Source organism: Rana temporaria, chromosome 12, assembly GCF_905171775.1.
Source record: "Rana temporaria chromosome 12, aRanTem1.1, whole genome shotgun sequence".
NCBI lineage: Eukaryota > Metazoa > Chordata > Amphibia > Anura > Ranidae > Rana > Rana temporaria.
This window is the reverse complement of record NC_053500.1, coordinates 51572872-51585672: the sequence shown is the minus strand read 5'-3', so window position 1 is coordinate 51585672 and position 12801 is coordinate 51572872. Positions and strand designations below refer to the sequence as shown.

Below are 12801 nucleotides of genomic sequence, written 5' to 3'. Positions count from 1 at the left end.
TTTTAACATCGAATTTCTTTTTATGCATCTGTTCCAGCTCATATATTTCCTCAATTGTATTTTCCATATTTCTTGTTCTCCCTCTTTTTCTAGCCCCCCATAGTGATCATTTCCCCCCTAATATAGGCCTTATGGGCTTCCCATATAGTGGCCTTTGCTACCGCAGATGTGTCGTTCAGCAGGAAATATTGATCATTTAATTTTTATTGTTTTTTTTTGTGTCTATCAAATTCATTGAGACTCCACACTGACCACATGCAAACATGAGGTCCCACTAGACTGGGCTTTTTTCCGTGGGGCTACATATCTCCCTTTGTGCTCGGCACGCTCCTAGCACAGAGACCAGAGTCTCACGGTGAGCCTTGGGCCCCATACTAAAGATTGGGAAATGGATCTCCCGATTCTGGGTCACCTGATTGCTGCAATAGCCTCTGATTGGTTATCACAGATTAGTCACCATGAAACCCACCCCGTTTTCTTTCTCTGCAAATGGAGGAGAGAGATACAAAGTGTGTAAAAAAAAAAAAAAAAAAAAAAAAAAAAATGTATCTTTCCTTGCAGAGAAAATAAATGAAAAAAATAAACAACCCTAGCTCAAGGTTTGATCTAAGCTAGTGTTTGGGTCAAGATCAGTATTTTCTTCTTTGTTTTAGTATCATTTAGGGTGTGTTTTAGGCAACTATTGTTTTTGGGCTGTACTACAGGTACATACAACAACCAACATACACATGTTATAGCACTGCCATCGACAGGAGCAAAAAAAGTGTGTGAACCTTCCTGGGCTGAAGTAGTTAACAGAGGAAAAAACATCCGATGGGAAAATGTTTGTTTTTCATTTACTGCATAATAGTTCTGCACACATAGATATTCTCCTAAGAAAGCCAAAACCTCACTTTTAAATATTCAGGTTTATTAACATTTTGGATTGACAAAGAGCACCGTTTAATAACGAAATTAATAAAAATACAACTTGCCTAATAATTGTGCACACAGTGTAGGAGTGTGATATGTACAGTTTTACTAGCACATTTCAAAGTTGTACTTAAGCATTTAGATTTGTTTTACCCTTATGCCGCGTACACACGATCATTTTTCGGCATGAAAAACAAAAAAATACGTTTTTCGGCATGTAGAAAAAAAACAATGTTTTTCCCAACTTCATCATTAAAACGACGTTGCCCACACACCATCGTTTTTAAAAAATGCTCTAGCAAAGCGTGGCGACGTACAACGGCACCATAAAGGGGAAGTTCCATGCGGATGACGCCACCCTCGGGGCTGCTTTAGCTGATTCCATGTTAGTAAAAGACGATTCGCGCTTTTCTGTCTGTTACAGCGTGATGAATGTGCTTACTCCATTATGAACGTTAGTTTTACCAGAACGAGCGCTCCCGTCTCATAACTTGCTTCTGAGCATGCGCGGGTTTTTAACGTTTTAGCCCACACACACACACACGATCATTTTTTACAACCCGAAAAACAACATAGTAAAAAAAATGCAGCACGCTCGAAAAAAAATTTAGTTTTTCAGAAGCCGAAAAAAGGTGGGGAGCCCACACACAATCATTTTGAATTAAATGTTTTAAAACATTTTTTCATGCCGAAAAATGATCGTGTGTACGCGGGATTAGGTGCGAAGGGGCGTCTGACTATCAGAAGTGATGGGCACGTATTACATTTTGAGCACCGATTTAAAAAATGTACTAAATATGTGGGGCAGCAGGTATTTACTCATTTATGTTTGTTTACATGGAGTAATTCAGAAACTTTGATCTGATGGCAAAATCCCTTTAAGTGGGTGCTAAATCCTTCGAGCCTTTGGGTGCCATTTGTGGAATTATAAAAAGTATTGAATGGCAACACATATGCAAAATGTAAATCATATCTCCCATTACAAAAGGCAGAAAACCTCAATATAAAATAGTGAACTTTAATAAGTGCACATAAGAACACAAAAATGCAATATACGAGCCTTCAGGACTGCATTTCTACTGTATATCCTGAATCACTTGAGCTCCAAACTATAGCAGGGCACCCTATACCAACCCCCTCCCAATACACACCTTTCTTGGATAAGACTAGTTAAAGTCAAGACATAACAGAAATACGTTTTAGGGCATGGCCCTTCATTAGACCTGAGAACGAGCCACACCCTGAAACACTGCATGCTTTTGTCATGCCGTGACTTTGCAATAAATGGCATAATCTGTGAGAATGGTTGAACTCTAGATGGTCTCTTGCTTTCAGGTAACCCTTTTCCATGACGGGTACATACATGATAAACCTGAAATCAGTGGAAGTTTTGTGCCAAGACTAGCCAAACCTGGTTGGACTGTGGTCAAATGAGTCACTGTTGGCTACCTATATGCCTCCAGGACTCGCCGAAATCCTGACCCTGTCCACCAGATAGTCAGGACCCATTAATGAATTTGCCTTCCACATATAGAAAATGCAACGGGAGAGCGCTGGACTATCTTGAAAAGCTTAAAGATAAGGACAACAGAATTGTTCATGGATGGGTTGGTTTTGCGAAAGTTTCAAGCTTTGAGATCCGCTGCTTGGATCCCAGAGAGATAGAAGCAGGCCACTTTTTTTTTTTTACAGCAGTCACCCATCAATGAAACACCCCTTTCTAGCAGATCTAACTTTTTAATGCCATTAAGTCTCTTTTTCCACAATTAATTGTCCATTACTTTTATAGTCAGACTCTTCTGCATTTACTGGCCCATCTTCCCATTTCTTGTTCCATTACTACACCACAGTATGTGCTAGAGGCAATTGTCTATCTACAAATAAATTAATACATAAAATAACCTAATCCATTGGTGCTCAACTTCACTAACCACGGCCTACTAAATAGTGCATATTTTGCTCACTTTCAGGTGAGGGCAGAGCTGCATTAGTTAGTATAGCAACTTTTTACACCTACAAGTCTGAAAAGAACTAAAATGCATGTACTCTTTTTGGGTTCATTCATAATTTTGCATATGGAAATCCATGTGCGTTGACGCAGGTGCATTGTGTTAAAGGTAGCCCGTTCATTTTAGAGAGCTCCCTATGCATTATTTTTGACAACTGGGTGGTGAATATGCATATTTCTGTTGCTGTATATGTGTGTTGGGCTGCCAAATGCAGTACACAGCAATGCACATATTCCAATGTGTTTTGCAGAACACATGGTAAAGCCTGCCTTTTATAAAAACAAGCAACGCAAACTATTATGTACCTTAAAAGGGCCCTTGAATGCTGAAGTTGAGCACCACTGACCTATTCCACACTACTGTTTCTTGAATGTGGAGGATATCATTGCAGGGGTGAAGCCCTGTCCTACTAAAAATCTTCAAGAATGGCTACTACTGCTCTCATCTGGCTCTCTTTTGGTCTTGACAGCGGTCTCTGAGTTTCCCCTGGTTTCGCCTTCATGGGTCTTCATGTGCTTGGTCAGATGATCACTTCGCATGAAGACACGACTACAGGAAGAACAAGGATATTTTTTTGCCCCAGTATGGGTCTGTAGATGCCTTTGTAGCTCATCGCTTCTAGTGAATCTCTTCCCACAGAACAGCCAGTTGCAGACAAAGGGGCGATCTCCACTGTGCCAGCGCAAGTGAGCTTTCAGGTGAGACGTCTTGGCATATGCCTTTCCACAGCCAGGTATGTGGCAGTTATGCATAATTTTACGCTTTGTTATATCATTAGTTGAGCCAACTCGTTCTGCCTCTTGGCAGTTGGGGCAACGGCAAGCAGTCTGAGCAGCACTGCGTGGCATTGCTCGCCTGGCACCCTTTGGACGAGGAGAAGCATCTGAACTGGGATCGGCAGCATGAGATTCCATTGTTGCATCCATATTTCCCATTAGATGAGGTGCAGGAGTCAGCATGTGTGTAGGAGGAATGCAAAGGTCAGAACCATATCCTAAAGAGGCTTGGTGGGGTGAGGGAGCTGTAAAGCCTCCTGAACTAGGTTGCATATCCATCCAGCTGGATCCAGCATGAAGATCCCACCATGAAGGAATACCACTCTCCTCCCCATGGCCCCCAGGGGCTGGAGGTCTCATCCAGGACTCGTATGGATGAGACATCTCAAGTTGTGGGTGCAGAAATTTGGTGAATGATGTGGTCTCTGAGGAGTCTCTTCCTGCAAAAGTTTGATATGGCAGTCGTACAGAGGACAGTGATGTATAGCGCTCAGAAGAATAGGGGGAGTCTTGAGCAGTGTCCTCGTGAAGAGGCAAACCGGAATCGGCTTCTGAAGGGATGGTATATTGTTTTAAGGGCAGTTCAGAGGTGGATGGAGATCTAGGAGCCTCTGATGGTTGGTTTCCCAGAGAGCTACATACAGCAGTCAGCATTGCAGAGAAGGTTGTGCAGCCAAGGGAGCTCTGTAAAAAAAAAAAAAAAAAAAAAAAAAAAACAGTTATAAATAAAGTACAGGTATATATACAAAATTAATCTAAATAAAAAAAGAATTCTGAACATTTTGTTGAATATTCTGTTCACTAGACTCCAAGTGCATAGTATGTATTAGATCATACACTGTAAAGAAAACACATGCTTAAAATATCTACTTTTGGATATACAGTGGGGATCAAAGTTTGGGCACCCCAGGTAAAAATTTGTATTAATGTGCATAACGAAGCCAAGGAAAGATGGAAAAATCTCCAAAAGGCATCAGATTAGACATTCAATACATTTTCAGCAAAGACACACATTTTAGGTCCTCCTAGGTCAAGATTATTTGTTTTTTATTTTTAGGTATTTTATGTTATTTTAAGTCATTTCCCTATCCACATTTGTTTGCAGAGTACTTGCCATGCTCTTACCAAGATTTTGTTGCCATTTGCAGCCCTCTAGCCCTTTCCATTACTTTTTTAGAGACATTTTAGTACTCAAAAGTTCGGGTCCCCATTGACTTCATTGGGGTTCGGTGTCAAGTAATGATCCTAAACACACCTCAAAATCCATGTAGGATTACATCAAGAGGTGTAAACTGAAGGTTTTGCCATGGCCTTCACAATCTCCTGACCTCAACATAATTAAAAATCTATGGATAGACCTTAAAAGAGCAGTGTGTGACAGACAGCCCAGGAAGCTCAAAGAACTGGAAGACTTTTGTAAGGAAGTATGGGCAAAGATACCTCAAAACAAGAATTGAAAGACTCTTGGCCGGCTACAAAAAGTGTTTACAAGCTGTGATACTTGCCAAAGGGGGCAGTGCATGCTATAAATTTTGCAGGGTGCCCAAACTTTTGCAGACGCCATTTTTTCTTTCTGTAATTTTGAAAGTGTAAATGGAAATAAAATCTAAACTTTGACATATTATAAGAATGTCTAATCTGTAATTTGATGCCTTTTGGAGATTTTTCCATCTTTCCTTGGCTTCGTTATGCACATTAATACAAATGTTTACCTGGAGTGCCCAAACTTTGATCCCCACTGTATGCCTTGCTAACATTTCCCAAATTCAACTGGAAATGTAGGTTAGAAAAAAATGACTCAGGATTCACATTAAGGCTTAATGCAAAGTTCAAGACTATCTTTCCAAGCAAAGAAACAGTTTTTTGGTTTTGCTTCGGATTCTGTAGTCCCGGATTGGGCCTGAACTTGAAGGCCCCAAAGTGTGTTGGGTAGGATGGAAATCTCAATCCCGTGCCCAGATCTTACTAGGTGCCTGCAGATTGTGTGCGTACACAGGTGTGCAGGGACATTATATACACACACTCAAGCCTGAGGATAGCTCAGGAGACAACGCCATATTGGAGACAGGAGATCTCAATCTGGGGGTCAGAGGTGCCCCAGCCAGGAGAGAGAAGGTCTTGGGCTCCTATCAGGGTGTAAGGAGAACCCCCTATCCAGAGACCAGGAGAGGGCCATGCAGCAGGGCTCCGACTAAAGTCCAAGCCAGCCAAGTGAACAAGGAGAGCTGGACAATGCAAAGCAGAGGGGCTGGTAAGAAGAGCAGTGGCGCTACCGACAAGGGAGCCAGGTGGCTCTGTATTTTTAGTTGACTAATCATGTTAATGTGGAAGAACCCCTGTATGGGCAACTGATGTTTATGTGAACTTTCTATTTTGTTTAATAAAAGTGGGCTGCCATGCCCTAAAAAAAGACAGTTTGATCTGGCAAAACACATTGGAAAAAAGCATCTGCCACATGAGTATAATCACCCCAATAGCATACCGAATTTAAACTCCTACTTGGTCCCTGTATACTTTTGAAACATTATGTTCCTCATATGGTTGTGCGTGTAGCAGAATTGTACCAACTTCCTTGGCTGTATTTACACTACAATATTACTCCTCACCTCTGCATCAAAACTCCTACTTGCATAGCTCCCAACTGTCCCTAATTTTGAGGGGCTGTCCCTCATTTGAAAAATAAATTATTAACACAAGTTTTTACAGTGCTAAAACCTTTCATCCAATTTCTAAAATTCCTGCATTTGTAAAGTCCAAAAGCCAATAGTAGTGGTAAAAAAAGCCCTTTTTGGGGTTTAACAATTTTTTTTTGTACAATTCACCTTTATGTGGCGTGGGGGGGCGTACTTGGCTCCTGTGTGCCCTTGAACCCTTAAGTTTCTCCTAGGGTACTCTGTAGCAGAATCATACCACTTTCCTTTGGTCAGGTTTACACTAGAATCCACCTCTGCAGGAGCGATGCCCTTGACACGTACAAACTGGTCTCTCCCAAACTGTCTGACCGATTAACCCAAATTTTTATAACGCACAGAATATGTCTCACGCCACTAAGAATTTCAAAATATAAAAAGCAACAACTCCAGTGCTTGCCCCATGTGCAATCAAGAAGCGGGCACTTTTTTCCCCACCTTTTGTGGAAATGCCCCAAAATACAGACCTTCTGGTCCCAAGTGGTAAGGTTCCTACACGACACGATGGGATCCCCCATAACACTTCAGCCTAAACTGTCTTCTGGGAATCCTCCCGGACCCAGACTTCAATAAATTCACCAAACTATTTCTACATGAAGCGATTTTCTCTGCACGGAAAGTTATTGCTAGAGTGTGGATGAGACCCAATCCTCCAAATGTCTCGCACTGGATTGCGGAGGTCAGTGCAGTCATGCCCTATAAGAAATTGACATACTCCCATATAAGATGTCCCTCGAAATACAAAAAATTATGGGACAGGTGGCTCAAGGCCTCTGAAACTTGTGTATATTTAAACAAGGTATAGCTTGTTCATTTTGCGTTTTATCTGCTGACCGGTGGGAAGTATGCATGGCTTATTTCAGATGATTGCAAAATGAGCAAACTGACCAGGCAGTGGGAAAGTGTATAGAATGCCATGATGCTTCACAGTGGCGTTGCTAGGGGGGTGCGGTCTGCACCAGGCGACACCCGCTAGAGGGGTGACACCATCCCGTTTTTTTTTTTTTTTAGCTGACATGCCCAGCCTGCCCTGTGCAATCCCAGGCTGCCCTGTACCACCCCAGGCTGCCCTGTACCACCCCAAACAGCCCTATACCACCCCAGCCAGCCCTGTACCACCCCAGCCAGCCCTGTACCACCCCAAACAGCCTGCCATGTACCACCACAGCCTGCCCTGTACCACCCCTAACTTGCCCTGTGCCACCCCTAACCTTTCCCGTGCCATCCCAACTTGCCCTATGCCACCCCAACCTGCCCTGTACCACCCTAACTTGCCCTATACCACCCTGCCCTGTACCACCCCAACTTGCCCTATACCACCCCAAACTATCATATATCACCCCAACATGCCCTATGCCACCTTAACCTGTCCTATACCACCCACTACACCAACCTGCCACTATACCACTCTATACTACCCTAACACTATACTGCCCTATACTATCATTTACAGGGACTGGTTTGGGGTGCGCCCCGTGCCCTGCCTGCTTGGTGCTGGGCAGCCTAGACAGAGGGGGGGGGTGACACCAACCCTAGTGACGCCACTGATGCTTCACTAGAGGGGTCACCAGCAGGAGGAAGAAGGTCCCGATTCCTCTATATCAGGGGTGTCCAAACTTTTTTCAAAGAGGGCCAGATTTGATGAACTGAACATGCGCAAGGGCCGACCATTTTGCCTGACATTCTTTGAACCATTAAAATTTGGTCTAAGTGTGTTCGTTCGAGCACTAAATACACTGCCCAACACAAATTCTCTTGCCTTTGTGGATGTGTGTGTGGTGAAGAGATGAGCGTGGGCGTGTTATTTGGATATACCGTATTTATCAGCGTATAACACTCACCTTCATTGAGGAGTGAAGTTTCAGGGGAAAAAAGTAAATAAAAAAACTGAAGCAAAAAAAAAAGGGTCATTGCCCATCAATGCAGCATTAATCAGTGCCCATCTGCAGCCTCACCATTGCCACGAATGCAGACTCTCCCTTGCCATGAATGCAGCCTGATCGATGTCCATCTGCAGCCTCGGAGAGAATGGGGGGCCAGGATGAGCACCAACAGATTACATACAGGAGAATCTGTTTACACAGCAGCCTCTTTAATACAATTTCTCCCACCTCCTATGATAGACAGAGGAGTCGTCCAATGGCAGCCCAGGAGACGGGACCTCCTATTACAGATGTCACTGAGTAAACCGGAGATTCTCCTGTATGCAATTTGACAGCACTCATTCCCCCCCGTCCCCTCCGAGGCAGCGCCGATAAATATATATATATATATATCTAAATTACCAGGGGGGGCCACATTAAACTGTAACGGGGGCCGCAATTGGCCCCCGGGCCAGACTTTGGACATGCCTGCTCTATATAAATCTTTAGTTATCAACATCAAGAGGTCCAGATTCATATATAGTCGATAGACTACTTTTTCTGCCGTCACTTTTCTATAGCGCTGTACGTTGCAGAATCATACCGCCTTCCATTAGTCATGTTTATACTAGAATATTACTCTCCACCATTTAAACCCCCCCCCCCCCCATTTTGTTTTTCTGTCAGTTTGTGCTAGAATCACTGCTTCTCTCTGATGCTGTGAACTCTAGAATTTACACTTGAGATCTCTCAACTTTCATGTATAAGCACCTGAACTTTTTCCATATGGGATGCATTTCATTCTTCACTTTCTATGCTAAACATGCTGCCATTAAATTCACTCACTCATTCTAAAGTCTGTTGCCACCATTGTGGAGCCGATACTTGCAGGCTGTAAACTGCCAGACTTGCAGCCCACGTCACCCACCCTGATTAGATGTTTTCAAACATACAGGAGGAAATGTAAATATAGTTTATCTTTCATTTCTAAATATCCCAGGAGCCAGCAACTGTAATAAAGGGCTGCAGGATGCAAATTACAGTAATTATTGTCTGAGCTCCAACTAGATGGAGGCTGACAAGAGACCCCAAGGATATTAGGGTCAGAAAGTCTGGGGAGCAGAGAATTAACCCATGCACTGCCAAAAAAAAAAACTTGTATGTAAAAAAAAGACTTGCAAGTGTGTAATATGTAATATATATATATATATATATTTTCTCCTCGATTAATTTTTTTGATCGATCAAAATTCTTGACGTCACCGGACAGCCTGGACAGTGAGACTAATGTCGCGTACACACGATCGGTTTGTCTGATGAAAACGGTCTGATGGACCGTTTATCAGATTAAACCGATCGTGTGGGGGCCCCATTTGTTATTTATCCATTGGTTAAAAAATTTGGAACTTGTTTTAAAAATTATCTGGATGGATAAAAAAAACCTATAGAAAAAAAAAAAAAAAAAAAAAAAATCGTCTGTAGGCACGTCCATCGGTTAAAAATCCACGCATTGCACTTCATTTTTTTCAGCACGTCGTTGTGTTTTATTTTACCGCATTCTGACACGATCATTTTTTTAATTGATGGTGTGTAGGCACGACTGATCATCAGTCAGCTTCATCGGATAACTGATGGACCGATCGTGTGTACAGGGCATTACCCTGCTGGATGCGAGCAAACTGCACCCATTGGATTGAGGTACCTTTGCATCTGTGGAGCAGGAGGATTCATCAGGCTCCATCAGGGGAAGGGGGCAAAAATAACCATCGTTTTCCTGTCCTAAGCAGTTTTGTGCAGACAATTCTTTGTGTATCGGCAACATCTGTTCCGTGCGAAAGACTGTTCGGTTCTTCAGGGTATATTGTCAATAAAATGCGATCACATCTGCTTCCAGAAAATGTGAACACTCTGGTATGTCTGGGTGACTGACTAAAGTGATGCCTACTATAAAGTGACTGACAGTCAATATACTAGATAAGTTTTATAATTAAAGTTAAACTAACTTTCTACGTTTTTCTTAAAGTTTAATAAGAAAACATTACTTACGTCAGTGCTACAGTTTGAATTTAAAACGTATTTGTGTGAACTGTGAAGTTAAGTCATGGATTGTGGAAACTAACTAGTGTTGGGTGATTGTATATAGTGTATACCACATTTACCACTGACTAATGCAGAGTTGCAATGCAAGGAGATCAGCTAAAAGTAGTTGGATCTGTATGTGCGTTATAATTAATCGAAATTAGTCGATCAATTAGAAAATAAAATCGATTAATCGAACACACAAAATTTTAATCAGTAACAGCCCTAATATATATATATATATATATATATATATATATATATATATATATATACATATATACATATACATATACATATACACACACACACACACACACACACACAGTTTAAAAACATATCAGATCTCAACGGGCAAAAATCTCATGCTGGATATCTATACTGGTATGGACCGGGTAATGTGTTAGGAATGAAAGAGTGGAAATTAATATTATCCACCTACAGAAGGCTGAATTCAAAGACACCCCGAAAATCAAAGTGAAAAAATTATGCAGCAAGCTAGTCCATTTTGCTGAAATTTCATTGCAACAACTCAAAATGGTCCTCAGTAGTTTGTATGGCCGCCAAGTGCTTGTATGCATGCCTGACAACATCAGGGCATGCTCCTAATGAGACAACGTTTTTATAGCATAGACCCTAGGGAATAAAATGGTGGTCGTTGCAATTTGACGTCACCCTGTATTTATGCAGCAATTTTACAAACGCAATGAATGGATTTTTTTTTGTTTCCTCCTTCAATTCCTGGAAAAAAATAAAAATAAAAAAAAGTTATCCCAATTTTTTTGTACGATATGAAATGTGTCGTTTGAACACCATTTAAATCTGCAGGCACAACCTACCTATGCGTTCGCTTTTGCAAGCATGCGGGGACAGGGGCAAAAAAAAAAAAAAAAAAAAAAAAAAAAAAAAAAAAAAAAAAAAAAAGGGGGGGGGGGGGGGGATAAAAAAATTTATATATTTATATTAACCACTTAAGCCCCGGACCATATTGCTGGTCAATGCCCAGCCACTTTTTGCGATTCGGCACTGCGTCGCTTTAAATGACAATTGCGCGGTTGTGCGACGTGGCTCCCAAACAAAATTGGTGTCCTTTTTTTCCCCACAAATACAGCTTTTTGGTGGCATTTGATCACCTCTGCGGTTTTTAGTTTTTGCGCTATAAACAAAAATAGAGCGACAAATTAGATAGAGATATATATCTCTATCTATCTATCTATCTATCTATCTATAATAAATATCCCCCAAAATATATAAACAATTTTTTTCCTCAGTTTAGGCCGATACGTATCCTACATTTTTTATTCTTTTTTTACAAAAAATAACGCAATAAGCGTTTGATTGGTTTGCGCAAAAGTTATAGCGTTTACAAAATAGGGGATAGTTTTATGGCATTTTTATTAATATTTTTTTTTACTAGTAATCGCGGCGATTAGCGATTTTTAATCGGTACTGCGACATTATGGTGGACACATTTTTGGGACCATTGGCATTTTTATAGAGTGCTATAAAAATGCATTGATTACTATAAAAATTACACTGACAGGGAAGGGGTTAACACTAGGGGGCGAGGAAGGGGTTAATTATGTTCCCTGGGTGTGTTCTAACTGAAGGGGGGGTGGGACCGACATGGGGAAATGACAGATCGCCGTTCATACATTGTATGAACAGACGATAAGTCATTTCTCCCCCTGACAGGACCGGGAGCTGTGTGTTTACACACACACACACACACACACACACACACACACACACACACACAGTTCCCGATTCTCGCTCTGTAACGAGCAATCGCGGGTGCCCGTGCCCCTATTGGCTGAACGGCGAGATGGCGTAGATCTACGTGATTACACCCAGCAGAGCCGACCTGCCGCCGTATAACTGCACCTGTCCCCACATGCTTGCAAGCAGAAACGAAACGCATACGTAGGTTGTGCCTGCATATTTAAACGGTGTTCAAACTACACACATTTCACATCATACACAAATTGATAGAGAGATATATTTTAATAACAACAACAACAACAACAACAACAACAACAACATGAATTGAAGGAGGAAAATAAATTCATTGCATTTGAAAAATTGCTGCGCAAATACAGTGCGATATCAAAAAAACGACCACCATTTTATTCCCCAAGGTCTATGTTATAAAAACAAATATACAAGACTCCGGCCGCACCTGGAGTATGCTGTCCAGTTCTGGGCACCAGTCCTCAGGAAGGATGTACTGGAAATGGACAGAGTCCAGAGAAGGACAGCAAAGCCAATTAAGGGCCTGGAGGATCTCAGCTATGGGGAAAGACTGCAAGCATTTAACTTATTTTCTCTGGAGAAGAGACACTTGAGAGGGCATATGATATCAATGTACAAATACTTTACTGTGACCCTAGCATAGGAAACCAACTTTTCAGTGAAAAGGAATTTAAAAAAAGGACTCGGACATTCACTAAAATTAGAAGAGAAGCAGTTTAACT

At 41.7% G+C, this 12801-nt stretch overlaps 1 protein-coding gene across 1 annotated transcript in view; it reads right to left on the bottom strand.

Moving 5' to 3' along the window:
• Positions 1-1620: 1620 nt before the first annotated feature.
• The window catches only part of SP6 (Sp6 transcription factor), a 32644-nt gene continuing 21463 nt past the window's right edge, over positions 1621-12801 (bottom strand). Inside the window, exon 3 of the mRNA XM_040331637.1 lies at positions 1621-4381. Coding sequence (XP_040187571.1) covers positions 3341-4351 — 1011 coding nt within the window. The 5' untranslated portion in view covers positions 4352-4381 and the 3' untranslated portion in view covers positions 1621-3340. The remainder of the gene's footprint in view (positions 4382-12801) is intronic.